The sequence below is a fragment of the Microcaecilia unicolor genome, chromosome 1 (assembly GCF_901765095.1).
Source record: "Microcaecilia unicolor chromosome 1, aMicUni1.1, whole genome shotgun sequence".
Classification (NCBI taxonomy): Eukaryota; Metazoa; Chordata; class Amphibia; order Gymnophiona; family Siphonopidae; genus Microcaecilia; species Microcaecilia unicolor.
In genome coordinates, this window is record NC_044031.1 from 241,020,634 (window position 1) to 241,044,331 (window position 23,698).

A 23,698-nucleotide genomic window follows, 5' to 3' on the forward strand; every position below is an offset into this window, starting at 1 on the left:
ATGTAATGTTTATGCCCCAAACATTTGCAACAAAAAAAAAAATGTCAACATTTAATTTCCTTAATACATTCTATACCTCATACTAGAATAGTAATTGGGGGTGGGGGGGGGGGGGGAAGACTTTAACATAGTGGCAGATCCAGAAATGGACAAAACCTATAACCCTCATAAAGAACGGCAGGAGGTTACAAGGGGGATTCCTCTATTATGTACAACTTTGGATGTCATAGCTGTCTAGCACACCCGTCAACCTGTCCAAGACTTTACACATCTGTCACAGGCTCATATGACCCATTCTAGGATTATCTTTTAATAGACCAAGGTTTATTTTCTTCTGTGATGGAGGGCCTCTATCGACTCAATTCCAATATTCAATCATGCGCACCTGTATGTGGAGAGTTGGGAGCACTGGAGCCCGAGGGGAGGGATAGATCTTTTTGTTTCCCTTTAGACTTATATACTGGTTCGAAATTCTAGGAATATTTACACACCAGATGGGTAGATTACAAATATTTGAACTCTCAGCCAGCCTATACTGGAATGCGGCTAAAGCTGTATTGAGGGGCAAAATAATAAAATATAGCAGTTCCAAGAAAAAATGTAGGGAATCAAGCTATCCTGCGATTGGAATGGCAATTGATTCATTTACGTCATCGCTGTGGTATCACCCCTACTTCTTCTTTTTAGAGCTCAGCTCCTGTCAACACAAGCAACTTTAAATGAACTTATCCATCAGAGGGCTAAGTCGGCTATTTATTACCAGTATAAACTAGGACATACTACTGGCAAATTATTGGCCCACTTGGCTAATCCTAGGGCCTCATCTTCTAGAGTTGTGACTCTTAAGGATTCAGCTGGCACCTTGTTCAATACAGATAAAGGGGTTAACCTTGTATGTAAGGATTTTATCAGCAGCTCTACAGAAGGCTTAGATCCTGACACCTATTTGGAAAGTTATGACTTACCTAGTGTTACTATGGCTCAGGCTACCAAATTGAATCACCCAATTGAGGAAGATGAAGTGAAATGGATTGTTCAAAGAAGTGCCCTTTATAAGCGCCAGGTCCAGATGGCTACAGGGCAGAGTTTTACAAATTACGTTTGGACATAGCTCAGCCCTTTACTGCCATGTTTAATAAATTATCTCTGATAAATGACTACCTACGTCGCTGGAGGCTGCGCAGATAGTGGTCTTTCCTAAGCTGGGGAAGGACCACATTCTCTTGGGATCATATAGGCCCATATCTCTGATTTGTTACGAAGCCAAACTTCTTACGATGGTGTTGTCTAATCACTTAGCCCAAATATTACCCTCTAGCATAGCTGAGACTCAGGTGAGGCTTATTTAAAAACATTACATGGTTAGAAATAGCTAGCAAATTTGAGCTTCCCTTGAGGTTGTTCACACAAGTCAAACCCCATCCCTCCTTATCAGCTTTGATGCAGAAAAAGCATTTGATAGGTTTTGCTGGGGATTTGTGTTTAAGGTGCTTCATAAATATGGTATAGAGTGATTCTTTGGGGGTGCTGTTCAGGCTCTCTATTATGCCCCCACTGCTACGGTGTCTGTCAATGGTATCACATCAGACCCATTTCCTATATTTCGGGATAGTAGGCAGAGCTGCCCTCTCTCTCCATTACTGTTCGTGCTGACTCTGGACCCGCTTATAAGGGAGATTCTTGCCAATCCTGAAATCACTGGTATTAAGATTGGGCACTCTTTGAGTTTAGAATCTCAGCCTTTGCAGACGATTTACTGGTGCACTTGTCTAATCCCATGGCTTCCCTTCTGGTATTACTGGAGAGTTTTCAGTTTGGTGCATTTTCGGGTTCAAACTTAATATGGACAAATCTGAGAGTGTATCCACTTCTAGATCTCTCCAGGAGGGCTGGGTAGAAGACTTCCCACTAAGGTGGGCTGAGGAGGAATTTAAATATCTCGGCATCTTTCTGCCCATGAACCCTAGGACCATTTATGGCACTAATATCCCTACACTTTTACAGCACACTACACAACAATTAACTATAAGGAATTCTTTGCCTTTAGCACTATAAGGCCCATATTAGGTTTCTTTGCATATGATTGTCTTTCCCAGGTGGCTCTATGTCCTCCGGTATCTCCCCCTGAAGGTGACAAAGCACGATATACCGATATTGCATCGAGAAATTGCAAAGTTTTTGTTGTAAAGGGAAAAAAAACAAAATTAAATTGGAATTTTTACTTGGTTGCTGGATGGGAGGAGTGTTGGGGCTTCCTAATATACAGAGATACAACCTTGCATGTCTCTTAAGGCATCTTGGTGATTGGGTGTGGGGATCAAAGGACTCTACTTCTTGGCACATAGAAAAGGGTCTTTTTCTTCCCTATTACCCCTACTCATTACTTCATGCTCCACAAGCTAACTTGTCCCAGGAGCTTAAAAAACATGTATTTTTGAAACCAATGTGTGCTGCTTGGCGTATTCTCTTAACACTTTTTCATCAGGATTATACTCATTCTGATATTTTGCCTATTCTTGGAAACTTAAGATTTTACACCTGGGCTGGACAATGCAGTATTTCACTACTGAGTTTCTTTGGGAATAGTATTTGTGTCTGATCTTCTGACTATGGAGAGAGGGGATGAGGCCTTTTGCTGTTCTGCGGCAGAGTTATGAAATACCAAGCCCAAATCTTTTCACTTATTTGCAAATCTCTCAATATGTTACAATGTTCGGAAGGGTCCTTTTGCACAAGGGTTAGCGAATGTCCTGGATGGTTTCTTCGCCTCCTCGGGTCAACCACAAATCTCAGTGTCTGGTCTTTATAAAGATAGCATCTCCTCACAAAAGAACTATGTCCTGCTCACGTGGAGGTGGAGTGGAGCTTGGGGTTTGCCTACAAAGGAATGGCCTTTTGAATGTTATTAAACATTCCACTTATGATACATACTGCTGTTCACAGACAGTGTTAGTTTCATATATTTACTGTATTGTATTTTTCCCAGAAACAGGCTTATTATGCTGCTTGTGTAGCCTCTTCCGGCTGTGCTAAATGTAGAAGCCAAAATAACACTCTATCCCATGCATTTTGAGTTGAGAACATTGGAGCCTGAGGGGAGGGATAGATCTTGGTGTTTCCCTTTGGACTTATATACTGGTTCCATGCATTTTGGTTACGCCCATTGGTTCTGAGCTATTGGACTACATTACTACATTTTTTGGAGTTGGGGAAGACTATCATTCCATCTCCATTGGCTATCCTGTTTGGGAAATTAAACCACTGTGAACCACTTACCCAATCTGAATGCAATTTGTTGTATAAATATTTTGTACTTGGTAAAAAATGTTTATTGCAATATTGGGTCCTAGATCACCTACCAAACTTTCGGCACTGGAGGAATATGTTCCATCACATTATGGTGATGGAATCTCAGGATGCTTGCCTGTTAAGCTTAAGAAATGATTTTGGGCAATTTGGGGAGTTCATATACAATCTTTACCATCATGAGCATACAGCTTAATACTTAATGAGCTGACGTTATTACTGGTGACACCATACTACCCTACTGATGCTGCCTTTATAATGTTACTGCAGGGGGGAGACGGAGACGCTGGGAGGTTATTGTTCAGACTATTTTCATTTTATCCTGCCGTGTTGTGGTTATCTGGTGGAGAGCTATAAGAACACAGGCTCTCCACGGTTGGTGGATTCATTTAGATGTTGCCTTGTTACTATTGTCTGTCATTGTTTGGGGGGAGGGGGGAGGCTGGGGGGGTTAATTTTGTCAAAATATGCACCAGACTCGCTTTGTACTTTACATGCTTTTTGTTGCTCAATAAACGTATTTCCAGTATAAAGTACACCAGCTTATTGGGGGGGCGGGGGGGGTGATGATGAACTGCGGGCGGGGAAAAGATGACGAAGACAGGGGTTGGGAGTGAAAAAGAAGGAAAGATATTTGGAGAAGACAGGAGATGCTGCAGCGCTATTATTTTTTTAAAATTGTGATTAATGCATTAATTGCACAGTTAACTGCGATTAACTTGCAGCTCTAAATGTAACATGTAGGGGGGCACTAGTGAGCGTTTGCAAAGATGGCAGCACAGTGGAGCAGCTCCAGCAACAACCCAGCTAAAATCGAATATATCCTGCTGCATTCCCTTCAATATTGCTTTTTTAAGTATACTAACTACTTACTAATGGCTTTGGGCATTAGTAAGTAGTTAGTACATATTGTGCAGCAAAACAGATTCAAAAACTCTCCGTCGAAGCAACATGGAGGTACGCCAGAAGAAGTCTCTTCCTAAATCATACTAGAAGAAATTTGGTCACTTAGAGACCTTTGTACCGACACTAAAGATAATATTTCTGAGATCAAAGAGGACATTATGTCCTTAAAACACAAACAAACAATCTTGTCCAAGTTCGCACCCACATTGAAACACTGGAAATTAAGTAATCTGCAACAGAGGAAAATGTTCAAGAACTGCGGTGCCATATTAAGCCAACAACAGGGCCCGCAAACAAAACTTTCGCTTACTTAGCCTGCCCGAGGGCAGAGAAGGGCCTGATTTGATTAATTTTATATGCAACTTCATTCCTTCACTCCTCAACCTGAATTTTGAACATGCTTTTGAGACTGAAGTGGCACATCGGGTTCCTACCACAAAATAAGTGTCCCAGACCCATCTTAGTCAAATTGCTTCATTACACTCAGACAGTCAGCATTATGGAACTTGCCAAAATATGAGCGCCAGTTAAATTCGAAGGCCAATCGAGGATCCAAGATGGCCGCTGCTGGCGCCTGACATACCTTTGAGCTCTCTGAGTTTTTCCACATTTTGGAATGCCGAAGAGAGGCCGTCCTGCCTCCACTGCCCCTCAGCGGCAAACTTCTTCTTTAGGTGCTGGTGCTTTGCAGACATACCTTCGGAGAGCGGGTGTTCCGGTGATGTCAGGAAGCAGCCCGCTGGTCCGTTCTGGGGTGGAGACCCTGGAGCGTTCCCTGGGCTTCAGCTTTCATTCAGCCCCGACATGACAGCTCCTCCCCCACAACCAAGTAGTGGTAGTTCTCCGTTGTTGGCATCCTCAATCACCCGCGGGAACTCAGCACAACGGAGAACCTGGGACCTCGATGGAAGGAATGGCATCAGCTACATCTGATGCAGTGAGGGAGTCTAAAGCTGCAAGTATGGAGCAGGAAATTTCTATCAGTGAATCCGAGGTAATAATGTCTCAATTTCCTACATCTATAGTAAAACACACTGAAGTAAGCTTGAACAATTTATGGATTTTAATAGTGGATTTAGGTAAAGCACTATGTTCCCAAATACTTAAATTGACACAGGAATTATCTGTATTAGAAAAGAAAACTAAAGAAACTGACTCTAAGGTGGAGACTTTAATTCAACAAAATAAAGAACATGAAAAAGATATGCAACAGATACGGTCTTATCAACACAATATTATTAAAGACCTGACATATCTAAGGAGGAAAACTGAATCTTTGGAGAACTTTTCAAGGAATAATAATCTCAGATTTCTTAATTTCCCTAAACAGTTTACAGTTTCCCCGCAAGATATATTGAGAAAATATATTAAAGAAATACTAGGAGTGGTTGAAGACAGTATTCCACCATTTTCACAAGTATATTATTTGCCTACTAAATCACTTATGAGTTCACAAAATCAAGGCAACCAGGAATTGGATATTTCTGCATTGTTGGAGTCCTCAGATAATTAATTGGTGGTGGCATCGACTTTGATTGCCACTGTTGTCTTGACTCCTGATAAGAACTGGTTAATGAAGTTATTATTTAAAAATAAAGATAAAACTTTTTGGGACTGAGAATCCAAATTTTTCCTGACGTCTCCAAGGAAACCCAGAAGAGACGGCAACAATTTTTGCAGATGAAGCCAGGTGTTCTTTAATTGGGAGCTACTTTCTTTTTAAGATACCCCTGTAAATGTGTCATTAAATACCAGTCGAATAAGTATGTGTTTTTTTCATCCTCCCCAACTTACAGCTTTTTTAACAGCTAAAAGAAAACTCAAAGCACTGGATTTCAGGCGTACTGATTTTGGTAAATTGGGGGAATACCTGAAGAAGGAACTGATGGCACGGGTAGGCATAGGTGAAGTGGAAGCGCAGTGGTCCAAGCTGAAAGCTGCTATAAATATGACAACTGACCATTACGCAAGGAAAGTAAACAAAAACAAGAGAAACAAGAAGCCTATATGGTTCTCCAAAAAAGTGGCTGAAAAAATAAGGGCAAAAGAGGTTTTATTCAAGAAATACAAAAGAATGCAACAAGAGGATCACGGAAAAGATTACTGGATTAAACTCAAAGAAGCAAAGAGGAAAATACAGCTAGCGAAAGTGCAGACAGAAGAAAAAATGGCTAAAGATGTTTAAGAGAGGTGACAAAACCTTTTTCAGATATACTGGGGAAAGGAGAAAAGATAGGAATGGAATTATAAGACTGGAAGATGCTCAGAATGGCTATGTGAAGAGTGATGAGGATAAAGCGAATGTGCTAAACAAATACTTCTCTTTGATGTTCACGGAAGAAAATCCTGAGAAAGACCACAGTTGGCTGCCAAGGGACTACCTGAACTACCTGGGAATGGAGCGGATATTGTGCTGTTCATGGAAGAAAACAGCTTGAGAATCTGAAACTGGACAAAGCTATGGGGCCGGATTGGATACATCCCAGGATACTGGCGGGACCACTTAAGGATTTATTTAATAGATCTTTAGAGACAGAAGAAGTTCTTCGGGACTGGAGATGAGCTGATGTGGTCCATAGAGCAGTTTTTCCCAAGTCCAGTCCTGGAGTAACCCTTGCTAGTCAGGTTTTCAGAATATCCACAATGAATATGCATGAACTTGATTTGCATACACTGACTCCATTATATGCAAATCTCTTTCACGCATATTCATTTGGGATATACTGAACTGGAGGACATACTACTACTACTATAAGTCATTTCTATAGCGATGACTCCAAGGTTACGAGCAGATGAAACAGGAAGAATGAGCGTGTTGTCAACAAAAATAGAGAATGGGGGAAGGGGAGAGGTTGGCTTAGGTGGGAAGACAAGGAGCTCAGTTTTGGACATATTGAGCTTCAGGTGGCGGTGAGACATCCAGGTAGCAATGTCAGAGAGGCAGGCAGATACCTTGGACTGGATTTCTGCCGAGATTTCTGGTGTGGAGAGGTAGATCTGGGAGTCATCAGTGTAAAGGTGATACTGAAAACCGTGGGATGAGATCAAAGCACCAAGGGAGGAAGCATAGAAGGAGAGGTCCTAGGATGGATCCTTGAGGTACACCCACTGGCAGCGGGATAGAGGAAGAGGAGGATCCACCAGAGTATACACTAAAAGTACGCTGTGAGAGATAAGAAGAAAACCAGGAGAGAGCAGAATTCTGAAATCCAAGTGAGGACAGCGTGTCAAGGAGAAGGCTGTGATCAACAGTATTAAAAGCAGCAGAAAGATCGAGAAGGAGGAGGATAGAATAGAGCCCTTTGGATTTAGCCAGGAATAGATCATTGGAGACTTTAGTAAGTGCTGTTTCAGTTGAATGAAGGGGACGAAAGCCAGATTGGAGTGGATCAAGAATAGGTTGAGAAGAAAGAAAGTCGAGGCAGTGACGGTGGACAGCACGTTCTAGTATCTTGGATAAGAAAGGGAGGAGGGAGATGGGGCGATAGAAGGAGAGGTAGGATCCAGAGAAGGTTTTTTTTTAAGAGTGGGGTGACATAAGTACATAAGTAATGCCATACTGGGAAAAGACAAAGGGTCCATCGAGCCCAGCATCCTGTCCACGACAGCGGCCAATCCAGGCCAAGGGCACCTGGCGAGCTTCCCAAACGTACAAACATTCTATACATGTTATTCCTGGAATTTTGGATTTTTCCAAGTCCGTTTAGTATCGGTTTATGGACTTGTCCTTTAGGAAACCGTCTGAAGCTGCTTGCTATGTGAATATCCATCACATAAGTACATAAGTAATGCCATACTGGGAAAAGACCAAGGGTCCATCGAGCCCAGCATCCTGTCCACGACAGCGGCCAATCCAGGCCAAGGGCACCTGGCAAGCTTCCCAAACGTACAAACATTCTATACATGTTATTCCTGGAATTTTGGATTTTTCCAAGTCCGTTTAGTAGCGGTTTATGGACTTGTCCTTTAGGAAACCGTCCAACCCCTTTTTAAACTCTGCTAAGCTAACCGCCTTCACCACTTTCTCCGGCACAGAATTCCAGAGTTTAATTACACGTTGGGTGAAGAAAAATTTTCTCCGATTTGTTTTAAATTTACTACACTGTAGTTTCATCGCATGCCCCCTAGTCCTAGTATTTTTGGAAAGCGTGAACAGACGCTTCACATCCACCTGTTCCACTCCACTCATTATTTTATATACCTCTATCATGTCTCCCCTCAGCCGTCTCTTCTCCAAGCTGTATAGCCCTAGCCTCCTTAGTCTTTCTTCATAGGGAAGTCGTCCCATCCCCGCTATCATTTTAGTCGCCCTTCGCTGCACCTTTTCCAATTCTACTATATCTTTTTGAGATGCGGCGACCAGAATTGAACACAATACTCAAGGTGCGGCATGTTTGACTATGGACATGAATTGAGTTTGAAAGGAGGCAGACAAGAATAATGTCAGGAAGTATTTTTTCATGGAGAAAGTGCTAGATGCCTGGAATGCCCTCCCACAGGAGGTGGTGGAGATGAAAACAGTAATGAAATTCAAAAATGTGTGGGATAAACACAAAGGAAACCTGTTTAGAAAGAATGGATCCAAAGAAGCTTATCGCTGATTAAGAAGCAACACTGGTAATTGGGAAGCAATGCTAGTACTGAGCAAACCCTTACAGTCTGTACCACATCTTCTAGCTACAATACATGATTACTCCAAGTTCTCTGGCTACAAGCTCAATCAAACTAAGATAGAACTAATGCCTATAAATTGCCCGGAGATTCAGCATCAAACAAAATAAAATACTTGGTATATTTTTCGGCCCAACTGTGGAGGATACTAAACAACAGAACAGCAACCACCTTCTAACAATCATCAAAGAACTGACATCTAAATGGCCTCCCCTGAGATTGTCATGGTGGGGACAACTCAACAAGATCAAGATAATGATAGCACCTAAGATCAATTATATTTTGAACATGCTACGTTTCTTGATGGCTCGCACTGTATATACTACCATAGAAAAACACCTGTTGGCTTTTCTATGGAATAACAAACCCCCACGTATTGCAGCCAAGAACCTTAAGGCAAATAAGAATAATGGAGGTGTTAACATTCTTTGTTTTTACACCTATCACATAACTTCCATTACGAAACAAACTTTGGACGTTAAGTCTCTTTCACATAGATATCGTTTTGAAAATGAACATTGGAACAATTACCCATTATACTTAATACCCTTCACATCCCTCGCTGATGCCAACCTGAAGGATGTTATTACACACAGCAGCACTAAAACAAATGAAAGACATTGAAAAGTGTTTGCAAGTCCCTTGGTCTCACACCTGACCCATCCCAATATGGAACAACAATCTCTTTAAAATACAAGGCACAGTTATAAACTGGAAATTATGATAATCCCTAGGCATTTGGACTATAGATCAATGCAAAAGAAAAAATGGTTGTCATTCCAAAAACTTCAAGATATATATGGATTACCGAAACAACAGCATTTAAGTGGATTCAACTTATTCATTGACTTCTGCAAATTAATCTCTACTAATAAAGGGGCTATATCCAGATGGTACAAGTAACCTCAACATCAAACGTTCCCTAGCCCTACAGGCACTGAAGGTGTATGGGAGAAGGATTTAAATAAACAACAGTGGGAAGTTGGAGATGGCTTGAGAAAAACCAGGTGCGCAGGATGATCATTAATTGCTAAAACACTTTCTTTCTTGCAATAACATGCAATACCCGACACAACACAGTGCCTGCCTCGGGGATCATAAAGGAATAATGTGTCCAGAACAATGTTTGAGTATAACAATAAAGTACGCTCCAATATTCATGTAGTCGGTCTTCAAAAGGACCTTTGTGGTAGCAAAGCGCAAGCTGCAAACTGCAGTGTAAAACACTTTATTGTTATATTCAAACACTGTTCTGGACATATTGTTCCTTTATGCCCCCCAAGGCAGGAACTTTGTGCCGAAACACGGTGCCATGTCGGGTATTGCATGTTATTGAAAGAAAGAAAGTGTTTTAGCAATTAATGATCATCCTGTGTACCTGGTTTTTCTCAAGCCATCTCCATCTTCCCACTGTCGTTTGTTTTTCAGCATTCTACATGGGATTCCATTCGGTTTTCTTCTTCTCTTCAGAAAGATTTAAATACCACTCTAACAGACACACAATGGGAACACCACTGGCTCTCTAATGCAAAAGCATTACATTCTGCTTCTATTACCCAATCTGTCTTGAACAGGGCAATCTGGACACCATACAAACTCTCTAAATTTAGATCATCTGACAAGAATGTCTGCTGATCCTATAATACTGAGTTACTTACATCGTCACACCTCCTCTATTACTGCCCTCAACTCTGCAACTATTGGGATCAGGTTTGGAACACTAAGTTCTGTTCTGAATATCAATGAACCTCTGACCTTCTGAGTAATCTTGGCCTAACACAAACTCGGTCAGACCACCAGGCTTCACTCTTAAATATCATGCTCTTTATTGCCATTTGGACTATTTTACGCCACTGGAAAAACTCTGATGCATTAGATCACAATGAATGGTGGAACTCTCTTTGCTTAATTGCTAAGTATGAAAAGCATATAGCAGTGAAGTCTGGCTGTCTTTTGTCATGTATTAAAATACGGCAACCTTTGTCTGATTTTACAAAATTATCCTAACGACATTGATAAATTATTCTTGTATGTCTTTCTAACTGATCTTCTATGACCCTTCAGACTCACTTTAAATCTACATTATGTACATTGGTTAACTCAGCACGTTAGCAGCCTCACATAAGTTACTGGATCACAAATATCCATGCTCTTGACCTTTTCTCTTGTTGATGTTTATACAGTACAATTTGTTACTAGTACCTTATTTATCATTGTTCCTTTGCCTAAATACTTAATAAATATATTTGAACAATAAATGTAATATCTATAGAAAACTTATCCAGTTGTGCTTGAAAATTTCATTTAATCAAGCCTGTGGCACAAAACTATATGTCTGTATCTTTCAGTCACGTTTTCTTCTTCTCAGACTGCATTTTTTTGTTTCAGGATTTTCTCTCCACACAATTCAGAGCACCATTCTAGTGTTTTTCTCTTTTACCACTATATTCAGTTTCCTTGTATCCAGGTTTTTATCAGTTGGAATGGGGATGACCCAGGCAATCATAACCTCTTTATTCTACAGCAATGTTGTAATACTTACACAGTTTTCAATGGATGAGGCATGCCACTTTATTGTGCCTTTCAGTATAAAAACTTTCAGTCATCAGACCTTTGCAACCAGCTACAAGATGAGGAACTCTTTCAAACTTTCTTGAAGAATCTACAGATTCTGCTGTACTACTTTTTTCTATGCTTGCTGTGAATCATCTTGGTTCTAATATACTGTCCTGGGCTGTAATTATCAATTGCCTATCCTATTGTTAAGGAGATGCTAATTTAAACCTTCTGTGTGTTCAGTTTTGTTCCGTGAATAGTTGTATTTCTCACTATACTAATGAATTTGTCATTGTGTTTTTTCTTAATGTTCTTTCATACATTTCGAGATTAAGCTTTTATGAGATTTCAGATCTTTTATATGATTTATCTCCAGTGTAGATTCTATTATGAATTGTAAGCATATATTTTTGATGGATGCATTTATCAAATTCAAAACATTTAAAAGGTTTCTCTCCAGTGTGCATTCTTTCATGAATTCTGAGGTCATAATTTTGATCTAATCTTTTATCACATTCAGAACATTTAAAAGGTTCCTCTCCAGTGTGGATTCTTTCATGCTTTTTTAGGTGTGATTTGGCATGGAAACATCATATTAGAAACATTTAAAATTTCTCATATGGCATCTTTTTATGAATGCTGAGGTGCTGTTCAACTAAAGCTTTTATCACATTTAGAACAGTTAAAATGTTTCTCTCCAGTGTGGATTCTTTCATGAAGGCCAAGATGATCTTTTCGATTGAAACTTTTATCACATTCAGAACATTTAAAAGGTTTCTCCCCTGTGTGGATTCTTTCATGAATTCTGAGATCATTTTTCCGAGTGAAGCTTTTATCACATCCAGTACATTTAAAAGGTTTCTCTCCAGTGTGGATTCTTTCATGCATTCTGAGGCTATCTTTTCGACTGAAGCTTTTATCACATCTAGAACATTTATAAGGTTTCTCCCCGGTGTGGATTCTTTCATGAATGCTGAGGTAATCTTTTCGACTGAAGCTTTTATCACATCCAGAACATTTAAACCGTTTCTCTCCATTCTGGATTATTTCATGAATGCTGATATGATCTTTTTGAGTGAAACTTTGAGTGAACCTTTTATCATATTCAAAACATTTAAAAGGTTTTTCTCCAGTGTGGATTCTTTCATGCTTTCTTATATCTGATTTGGAATGGAAACAATTATCGTATTCAGAACAGTTAACAGGTTTTTCTCCAGTGTGGATTCTTTCATGAATTGTGAGTGTATATTTCTGATGGACGCTTTTATCACATTCAGGACATTTATATAGTTTTCCTCCAATGTGGATTCTTCCATGTATTCTAAGGTTATTGTTTTGAGTGAAACTTTTATCACATACTGAACATTTGAATAGCTTTGTGCTCTTGAGGTTCATTTTATGTATTTGTTTCTTCCTTGTGTTGATTAATTCATGTCTTCTCAGTTCAAATATCTGACTAAAGTTTGTATCATTTACAGAACATGTAAAATATTTTCCATATTCAGTACAATAGAATGGCTTGTCTTCTCCATTAATTGTTTTTTGTCCTGTCAGGTTTGACTTCCCAATGAACTTTTCCTCGAATACAGCGCTCTGAAGAAGTGTTTCTCCACTGATTCTCTGATCTTGCTTGAGATTTGCAAAGTGGAAGGAATTCCTCTCTTGTTCAATATATACATTAGGTCTCTCTCCTTTTGGGATATTTTCTTTTATGCTAGGAAGTATTACTCTACTGGTACCTTCTAGACAATCAAATGAAGGATCTGGGCTGTCTTTGTGTCTCCATTCCTCCCTCTGATGCCCATCACACTCTCTCATTCTCTTACTCTTGTTCCCAAACCCATCATCTATGGGATAAAAATGAATATGTATATAAATTATACAGCTAATGAGTAAAACATATATAGGCACATAGCCCAAACAGAAGTCTTTTAACAACATTTGCTTGGCTAAGGCTCCTTATATCACACAACAGGAAAAAATATTTCTTGTAAACAGGTGAAAGTGGGCAATGACACATGAACAGACAGAAACAGACAGTCCTAATCTCATCTGCTGGCTCTGGACAACTCATTCTCACTCTAGTCTCTATAGTGATTCCTTTAATTCTGATTATATTCACTGACTAAAAACTCTGAACACCCTGCTGGAGACCCAAACCTCACACCTGGTAGCTTAAGAAAACCAAATTGTAATTACTAAGAAATAAAAGTGTAACTGACAATCACTAGTAACATTCACCATCTATGTGGAGTGGAGGAGTGGCCTAGTGGTTAAAGCACCGGTCTTGAAATCCAGAGGTGGCCAGTTCAAATCCCACTGCTGCTCCTTGTGATCTTGGGCAGGTCACTTAACCCTCCGTTGCCTCAGATACAAACTTAGATTGTGAGCCCTCCTGGGACAGAGAAATATTAAGTGTACCTGAATGTAACTCACCTTGAGCTACTACTGAAAAAGGTGTGAGCAAAATCTAAATAAATAAATGTGAAAATTAGTGCCCGACCAAAACTGAATCTATGGCCGAAATTGGCCGCTCAGTTTCAGCCGAAACCGAAGCCAAAAATGAAAATAGCCTTGGCCCAGTCCCCCCTCCCGACCAGAAAAAGCCCCCTCCTAGAACTGGCCACAATCCCTCTCCTGGGCCTACTGCATCCTTATTAGCTAGAGGAGGCTGAAGGCTAGAAGTGGTCCCCACATGCTCCAGCCCATGCCGGTTCCCGAGTCAAAATGGTTGCCAGGACCTCATTTGCTCCTGCCCATGCCAGCTCCAGTCTCAAAATGACTGCCACTGGAGGTCCCGGCAGCCATTTTGATGCAGAAGCCAGTGTGGGCAGGAGCATGCGGGGACCACTCCTGCCCCCACTAGCCACTAACACAGTAGGCCCAGGAGGGGGGCTGCCACTGATGGCTGGGGTCTGGGAGGGGGGGGGGGGTCTTTCTGATTGGTGGAGGGAGTGGGGGCTGCACAGCACTGGCATATTCAGCTGAAACAAAGCTGAACACACATTTCAGGCTGGTTTTGGCGCCAAAACAGAAATCAAAATGTGGTCGGCCTCTAGTGAAAACGTAGAAATTATTCACAGCACATAGTAAGGATCTTATTATAAAGGAATTCTTGGCTCACAGCTCCTGGTATCAGTATCCTCCTCTTCACCTTCCAGTTGGTCACTGACAGGATCTTCTTCCATTTTCAGGATCTCTACTGTAGGCTCAGCAGTGTAACTTTGGCTGTCTGTAAGAAGAGTAGAAAAATAACTTCAGGTTTTAAAGGAAAGATTAAGCTCTAAGAAAAGCAACACCTGTCTAAAAGTGATGAGAATTTTATGACCTCTGAAAATATAAGTATCCTGGAGGAAGGAGTTAAGGACCCTCTGTAGTTCTGAAAATAAACCATGACATTCTCTCTCTCCAGCCTGGTGCCATCAATGTGAGTCTTCCTGTCTTCCTCCCCCTGCAATTAACAGTGGGTGTTAATTGCACTCAACCTTCCTCTCTCCTGATATGGATCCTAGTGGTCACCTTCCTTTTCTCCTCCTGCTGCTTCCTTTGGGGCTCTGCCTGCTTGTATCCTTTGCTTCCATTGAAGGGGAGGGGTCACTTTGCTTTCCCCTTCTTCTATTCCTTCCTGCATCCATCCATCCTGCCTCACTCTCACCCCCTACTGCTGTCAATGCAGCCATCATTCCTCATTTTTTCAGCTGATCCCAGTGGAGGTTGTCTTTCCTCCTTTCCCCCAGCTTCTTCCAGTAAAACCATCCTGCCTGCCTTTCTCCATCTAGCAGCATTTTGTGGCTCACAGAGAATAAAACCCACAACCTGCTGGGTGAGGGGAAGTTTCAGCATCTTGGAGCAACACCGAGGGGCCCTTTTACAAAGCAGTGGTTGTTCCCACCCCCAGTGCGCACCATTTCCGGCACTACCAAATAATTTTTATAGCGCCAGTGTGTACCCGGCAGTAATCAGGCAGTGGCACACACTGCCCGGTTAGTGTGGGAGCCCTTACCGCCACCTCAATGGGTGGCAGTAAGTGCTCTCCGCCGAAATGGGCACACAGTAAGTGCTTCACTTGCCGCACATCCATTCCTTGAGGGGGGAAAAAACCCCACCTGCCTTTTACCCCTTTTTACAAGTTGATGCCATCGCTGGCCCCTTTTGCCGAAGCTTCATAAAAGGACCCCTGAGTGAGGGTAAAAATAGTGAGAAATATAAAAAATATTAATAAAACTGATAAAATAACGAGAAACAGTAGCTGTTGAAAAAAGAAGGGAAGAGACAGAGAGGCATGGGGGAACAGGTGTGTGAAAATAAGAGAAGAAATGAAAGGCAAAAAAAAATGCAGATCAGATAATGAAAGGAGAAAAGAAGAAATAAGGGAAATAGAACAAACAAACACATTATCCACAAAGCAAAGGTTAGAAGCAGGGGCTGTGATTATAACACCTCATTTTCATTGTGCCTGATCCAGAGGAGTTATTTTTCATGTAAGAAAAGTTTGTATCACCTCATTTCTAGCTTTAATTCAAGCTACACCACATGCTTCATGCAGTTCCTCACATGTGCCGGTGGTGGTCAGATTTCCTCTGTCCTCGGGTCCCTGAGGTTCTGTCCCAAATCCTTCTTGCTCAAATCTGATTAAAACATCAGGCTTGACATTGTAGAAGCCTGTTATAGGAAAAAGACAATACAATATCTTTAAAACAAGTTACCAAAGAGCCTATACAAATGCTCAGAATTATGCTGTTTTCACAGGCACTGCCACCAGAACAGAGCTAAGAGCAGAGAGGTGCTGCTGTACTGATCATCATCAGAAATATATTCTATTAATACCATGATCATGTTCATGTTAATACTGTGGGGGGCAACTCCTTTCTTCAAAAGCTACAAACAGCTCTGTAGTGGATACTGCTACTGGATAGAAATCTGCTAAATCACTATGAGGCCCTTTTACTAAAGCTTAGCATGCAATAACAAACATTAGCATGTGCTAAGAACTATACGTGGTCCCCAGGTATAAAACAGGACCTGCAGCATTTAGCACGTACTAAGCTTTAATAAAAGGGCCCCTATGATTCTATGGTGCTCGTTTTCAAAGCAGACGGACGCCTCAAAATGCCTTTAAAAAGTCAAAATCTTGAATTTAGATGTTTCACAATGCAGGTCATCCAAATAGCAAGGAGGCCTGCTGTGCACATGTTCTGGGCGTAACTAGGGAGGGCCCAAAAGTGGGACTTCCAACAGCGATTTTAGAACGGGAAGAAACGTCCATATCTACACCTGTTTCAGTCACATCCAAATTTTAAAAAGGTGCTCTAATGGAGCAGCTGAGCACTACAGGGATTAGAGAATGACCCCATCTTAATCCCCCAGCGGTTGCTGTCCCCTCTTTCTGTCCCTTGAAAGTGAAATAGAAAAGGAAAACCAAGCTCTATTTCAGCTGCAGGCAGGGGCGTAGCCAGACACCCAAATTTGGGTGGGCCTGGGCCCAAGATGGGTGGGCAGAAGTACTCCGCCTTGTTGTCCCACAAGAGATTTCGTCTCTCCCTCTCTTGCCTGCATCCATATGGTCTCTCAGACATCCGCCCTTCCCTGAATACCTTTTAAATAGCAGATTTTCACCGGCAGCGAGCAGCAACTAATACACACTGCTCATGTTGACCCCACAGCCTTTCCTCTGATGTAACATCCTGTTTCTGTAAAGGTGAAAATACATCAGAGGGAAGGCTGCAGGGCCGGTGCAAACAGTATGTATCAATCGCTGCTTGCTGCAGGCAAAGATCTGCTATTTAAAAGGTATGCAGGAGGGACACTTGGGAGTTTTCGGCTGGTGGGGCTTGGGAATCCCTGTCATCCACATTATAGATGTGCTGCTACAGGGTGGGCCTGAACCCAAAGTGGATGGGCCTGGGCCCACCCAAGCCCACACCTGCCTACGCCACTGGCTGCAGGTATTATGGCATTCTGAACAAAGCAAAAAGCAGTTCTAAGGCGTGGCCTAGGGGTTAGTGTAGTGGACTATAAACCAAAAGATACATGTTCAAATCCAACTGTATTAATTTTTTTCTTCTGGGACTCTCTCCAGGAATAGAAAAATAATTACTGTACATAAAGATTTAAGACACTTGCAACGCTGAAGGCTACTGAAGTGGTGTACATTCAGGTACAGCAGGTATTTTTCTGTTCCTAGAGGGATCATTTTTTGGGGAAAAAAAAAAGAGCTGATGAAACTATTACATACGTATAATGTGAGGGAACCAATTACAAAGAATGAGGGGCCGAACATAAAAATCAAACCAAAGTAGGGTGAGTCGGTTAGTTCAGTAAAGTTGATTATTATATCTAACTCTAGATTCTTTTAAGAACATCACAAAACTTGTAAACTTTGGTTTGTTCTTATAAGAACATAAAGATCTACAGAGAAGATCTTTGTCCCTTGGTTTATAGTCCACTGCGCTAACCACTAGGCTACTGCTCTGTTCTGCAGGGATGTCTGTGTGACCATTTTACTAAGAATACTGGCAGACAGACATCCATGTGCCTTGCTTTCCCCCATTTATAATTTAAACATTTCAGTTTGTAAAATGGTTGTTCAGGATAGATGTCTCCAGTGTAAGAATGTCCTTACATATTTTCAAATAGGAAAGAGTGGAAGAAGTCTCAGTACCCAGTAGAGGGCACCAAAGACAAAGAATTCTTAGAAAGTGTGGGGGGGGGGGGGGGGGGGGACAACTACAATGGTACAAAAAGCTCCCCCCCCCTCCCCCACACACAGACAGCAGAGAGAAGGAGCTTCCTATTAAAGTGACACATTGAACTATCAGGTAGGTATTGTCAGTTTACTCCCTATGTCTGTGATCTCCATTCAATGCCTGTGGGTCAGTGTCAGGTCCTATAAATCCCTAGCGTGGGCTTCTTTATTATAGTGAGTTCTGTGTTATTTTGGAGTCTCTGGGGGTCATTAGGAAGACAAAAGCCAGAGATCTGTTTTCAGGAGAAGAGAAGTAGGGAATCCTTGTACTGGATGGCTTGTTAAAGTCTGAATGCTTCAGAAAAAGCCCTGGGTGTCTACATTCATTCCCAGCAAAGGCTGTCCGAAAACAGTGACTTTGATTCCAGCCGAAACTGAATCAATGGCTGAAATCCACTGCTCGGTTTCAGCTAGAACCAGAAACGAAACTATGGCCCTGCCTGTTGCCGTGGCTGCAAGCCAAATCCCCCAAGCCAGCCTCCGCCCCCCCCCCCCCCCACCCCTAACAGAAAATCCATTCTCCACCAGGTTGCCCACCAGCTTTGCCTCCTTCCCCCCCCCATCAATAGGCCCTTACTTTCTAAAAGCCATGGAGGTCTAGCGGCCTCTTCAGGTCAGGAGTATCCTGAATTGCTCCTGCTCCCACTGGGTGGCATTTTAGAATTGGGCGCCTGCATTTATGTATCCCTTGTGCAAAAGTGCCAGCAGGGGGTCTAAGCACTATTCTGTGATTTAAGTACCTTAGAATGTAATCGCAAGGGGTATGAACACATGGGTGGGACGTGGGCGCTGTTCCCTTTTACACACAAAACATACAGAATATTGTAAGTTCCAAGTGTCCCTGCTGCATTTATGGAAACAGCAGGTGTGTAATGTAAGGTGCACTGATACCGGGTTTAATATTCTTTAACACTAATCAACAAAACTTTAATGAGCTGCATTGCAAGCAAAACGATGCATTACTGTGAACTACATTATGTACAGTGATTTGAACTAACCCACCAACAATACAAAAACACCACATTCATCAGTCATACACCCCCCTCATAACAGTGGAGAAGCCTCTCCACTCCAACAATACAGAGTTCTCAACACCATGACACACTTTAGAATGAAAGGTTTCACAAGTCTGATCCTAGTCCCCAGGACACCCACCCCCATCAGGTTCCTCCTCCGTCTCCACAGGCAGCCTACTCTACCCAAAGTAGGGAAACGGACAGTAGGTGGAGGAGAGAGGATGACGGCCTCTTATCCCACCAGTACTGAATTCTTGAATGCTCCCAGCTGACCTTAGTAAAAATGTGCAGGAGGAATTTTATACTTACTTGTTACAGAAGGGTGAGTTTGTTCAGACATCTCTGATTCAGGACGATGCATGAGGGGGAAATCTTCCTCTTGTTTAACACTCAGTGAGAATACAGATGTTACAATCGGAAGGCCTGTTATGAAAAAGCACATCTAAAGGATTCACCAAAGATCAAATAATATTAAATTAGGAAATATATTTTAAGTCTCCAAACATTTGAAGTGAATGTCCCATTTTTGTGTGATCTGAAAATACAAAGCCCATTAAATCAAAAACATTTGCTTACTCTTGGGGGGGTCATTCAGGTTTTCTTTTCCATCCTGCTCAAAGTGTTGAGTGAAATATTTCTCATCTTCCTTTTTAATCTTGAATATAACATCAGGATTAACAATTGAATAACCTGTCAATAAGAAGTAGAAAAATAACATTTATATTGTATTTACAGAATCCCTGGAGAGGTTCTCCCTGGTTTCTGCTCTGAAGAAGCAGTGAATGAGTGTGTGCAGGGAGGTGAGTGTATATAAATATATCTCTGGGTGAGTATTTTCCCGGACACTAGGAAAGGGAGACAGACTCCAGCTGGTCTCATGTGAAGCCTCTAGTTTAAGGTACATATTTTATCTTACAGCACAGAGCAGCATCTTTCACAAAGCCTGCAGAAGTGAGCCGTTTCACTAGCTCATGTTGGATATGGGATGGCATCAGAAACCAGGTTCTAAATTTCAGGTGTCCATAGGACCTGGTACCTGCGATTTTTATACCACTGATTCCATAATGTGTTTGTATGGAAGATGAGAGAGAAGATATATTTACCTCGTGATGTGAGGATATCATGAATCTCCTTGATGATCTTCCTGTACAGCTCCTTTTGCCATTCTCCCAGAATGTCCCACTCCATTTCCAAAAAATAAGCAGCTACATCCTTGAATGTGACTGATGCCTAGTATAGCAAACAGGACACCCTCAGCTACAGTTTCATTATGATGTTTGTGTAATAGACTTTGCTATATATCAGCGACGGTGGCATAGCCAGACACCCAATTTTGGTTGGGCCTGAGCAAAAAAATGGGTGGGCACGACAACCCCACCCCCCAACCAGCATCCATCCCCTCCCCCCTCCCATTCTCCTTGCTTGCGCTAGCTCCAAGCCTTCCTTCTGATGCAACTTCCTGGTTCTGCAAACAGGAAGCTGCATCAGAGGGAAGGCTCGAGCCAGTTAAACCACAGGTCAGTGAGATCTTATCTCCTGTAGATTATAGTGGGGAGAGAGCTCTGTTCCTTTAATGGTCTAGTATTGTGGATAAATTATTTGGTTCCCATTCACACAGTGGAAATCTCACATGCTGGCTAATTCAGCAGTTGGAAGGTGGATCTACGGGAATCGGCACATGTGGACTAGAGATTTTGGCCTATGTGGAGTGGGTGAAGGAGGAGGAGGCAGCAGCTGAAGAGGTGGGAAGGAGAGAGACTGGTGGGTTAGTGTCCGAAGGCAAGAAAGTGCAAAGTGCTAGGGTCAGGCCTGGGGAGAGGAGAAAGAAAGAGAGCATTAATCTGTCTGTGTCCGTTTGTATCGTTGCTATTAGGAGGCTGTAATCTGTCTAGAAAGGGCAGAGATGGCAGAAGAGAGGGAAGGAGTAGCTCTTTATATTACACTACATTTCCCATTTCTTATGTTCCACCTACACTGTTAAGGTCAATGTGGATTCATATAAAAAGCAAGAAAATAAAAAACAGAAGAACCAAACGCCACACCTCACAATGCAACACTACCACAATGGAGATGACAGGGAGACAGTGGTGCAGTAAAATTTCTTAATAAATATCTTCAGGGAGATATAATGACACGACATTGGCCATGTTTTGGCTCAAAAGGACTTCTTCAGGAGTCTATATAAAACTACTTACTACTACTACTACTTATCATTTTTAAAGCGCTACTAGATGTACGCAGTGCTGTACACTTCAACATGGACAGACAGTCCCTGCTCGACAAAGCTTACAATCTAATTAGGACAGACAAACAGGACAAACAAAAGATAAGGGAATATTAAAGTGAGGATGATAAAATAAGAGTTCTGAACAAGTGAATAAGGGTTAGGAGTTAAAAGCTGCATCAAAAAGGTAGGCTATATAACATATCCTATATAATAAAACGCTCCTCCAACATTCTGAAGCTGACTGCATGGCTGAGGCATTCCTGCTCTCTGTATCCATCTCCTGAATTGACATCACGTACTTCCAGGTTCGTCACAAGCAGAAGTGACCAACCACACGAGGTTTCTCAGCTTCAGAATGATGGAGGTGCATTCTATTCAATAGGATTGGTCAGTTCCTTGAAACACAGCCAGAGCTCAGCGTCCAGCACAGTAATGCTCAGACACCAGAGAGAGGGGGGGGCTGACACCAGAGAAGGGGGGGAGGTATCTCTGTCACATACACACTCTCTCTCTCTCACAGTTAATGTCTTTCTCTCACTCTCACACACTGTCTCTCACACACTCTATGTCTCACACTGTATCACATTCACTCTCTAAGTGTCACACAGTCACTCACACACTCTCTTGGTCTCATACACTCAGTCTCACAGAGAGTCTGTGTCTCACACACACTCTCTCTCTCGCACACACTGTATCTGTGTGAAACACACACTCTCTCTCTCACACTGTGTCTCACATACGCACTTGCACACACACACTCACTCTCTCTCTCACAGACACACTCGCACCCAGACTCACTCTCTCTCACACACACACTCGCACATTCACTCTCTCACACACACACACACATACACTCCGAGGAAAACCTTGCTAGCGCCCGTTTCATTTGTGTCAGAAACGGGCCTTTTTTTTACTAGTAAATAGATAAAGAAATAGATAGCTACAACACAATATGTAAAATAAATTACAAATAACGTGTAAATAAATAATATATGCTAATACAAAATGCATCCTTATAAAATTATCTGAAAAAATACATAAGTACAAACATGAAAGGCTGATAAACAAATAATTACAATCATGCTACATGTGATGTACTCTATAAGAATTGGGACTAATGCTCAAACATGTTGAAAACATGTTAAAAATGATTTTAAAAGGGCTAAAAAACAGAAACAGACGACATGTATCCAAACTACCCAAAAAGTTAAGAGGGAAACATTTAGGGCCCTGTTTACTAAGCCATGCTGTAGGCGCGCTAGTGTTTTTAGCGTGTGCTAACACTAGAGACACCCATATATTCCTATGGGTGTCTCTAGCTTTAGCACGCAATAAATTTTAGTGCGTGCTAAAAATGCTAGCGCGTCTTAGAAAACAGGGACATCTGTCTTTGTGTTATCTCTGAATATTTAATAAATACTTCTTTAAATTTCAAAGAAAACAGGGCCCTTATTGAATAATACAGTAATGCCCTGACCAATAAACGAAAAAAAATCCCAAATATCTAAGTAAAGGTAAATGCCATGTTACATAGTAAATGACGAAAGATAAAAGACATGTACGGTCCATCCAGTCTGCCCAACAAGATGAACTCATTTTACATGTTGACTCTTATTGTTACCTTGTAGTATTTGCCAAATAGATGTATACAGTCAGTTCACTTGGAAGAACAATTGAATGTCCTAAGGCAGTAGTTCCCAAACCTGGTCTTGGAGGCACCCCAGCCAGTCAGAAATATCCACAATGAATATTCATGAGAGGGATTTGAATGCAGTGGCGGCTATGCATGCAATCTCTCTAATGAATATTTTCATTGTGGATATCTTGAAAACCTGACTGGCTGGGGTGCCTCCAGGACCAAGTTTGGGAATCACTGTTCTAAAGAAAACAATAAACATCAATAAATGTTTCTGACACAGATGTACAGTCTTGTAGAAGGAAATACTATGAATATTTAAATCTTCCACTGGGGTATAAGAAAGAAAGAAAAATTATAAGGAAAAGAGAAGAAAAAAGGAAGAGAGAAAAAAAGAAGAAAGAAAAGAAGAGTGGGAAGGCTAAGATGGCGCCATAAACGGACGCTTGAGTAGGAGCTCCGTTTGGAACCTTGACCAGCTTGACAAGCAGGCACATTACCTATCACTCGAAGGGGAAAAGGAGACGGAAGACAAGACAGTTGCCCCCACTGCCAGGTGGGCCCCAGCCTTTGAAGCAAGCCACCCTGGAGTCCTTTGGCGTTCCTGTTCACTCAGGATTATTCTCCTCTTCGGC

The 23,698-nt window shown here is 41.7% G+C and overlaps 1 protein-coding gene across 2 annotated transcripts in view; it reads right to left on the reverse strand.

Annotated features, from left to right (window-relative positions):
* Window positions 1–10,351: 10,351 nt before the first annotated feature.
* Window positions 10,352–23,698, reverse strand: part of LOC115471375 (zinc finger protein 300-like) — a 33,679-nt gene continuing 20,332 nt past the window's right edge. For both annotated transcript variants that reach the window (XM_030205076.1, XM_030205086.1), the window contains exons 2-7: window positions 20,304–20,430; window positions 19,777–19,890; window positions 19,510–19,623; window positions 15,994–16,101; window positions 14,564–14,671; window positions 10,352–13,286 (exon numbers count right to left, since the gene is read on the reverse strand). In XM_030205076.1, coding sequence (XP_030060936.1) covers window positions 12,091–13,286; window positions 14,564–14,671; window positions 15,994–16,101; window positions 19,510–19,623; window positions 19,777–19,890; window positions 20,304–20,430 — 1,767 coding nt within the window. In that variant the 3' untranslated portion in view covers window positions 10,352–12,090. The remainder of the gene's footprint in view (window positions 13,287–14,563; window positions 14,672–15,993; window positions 16,102–19,509; window positions 19,624–19,776; window positions 19,891–20,303; window positions 20,431–23,698) is intronic.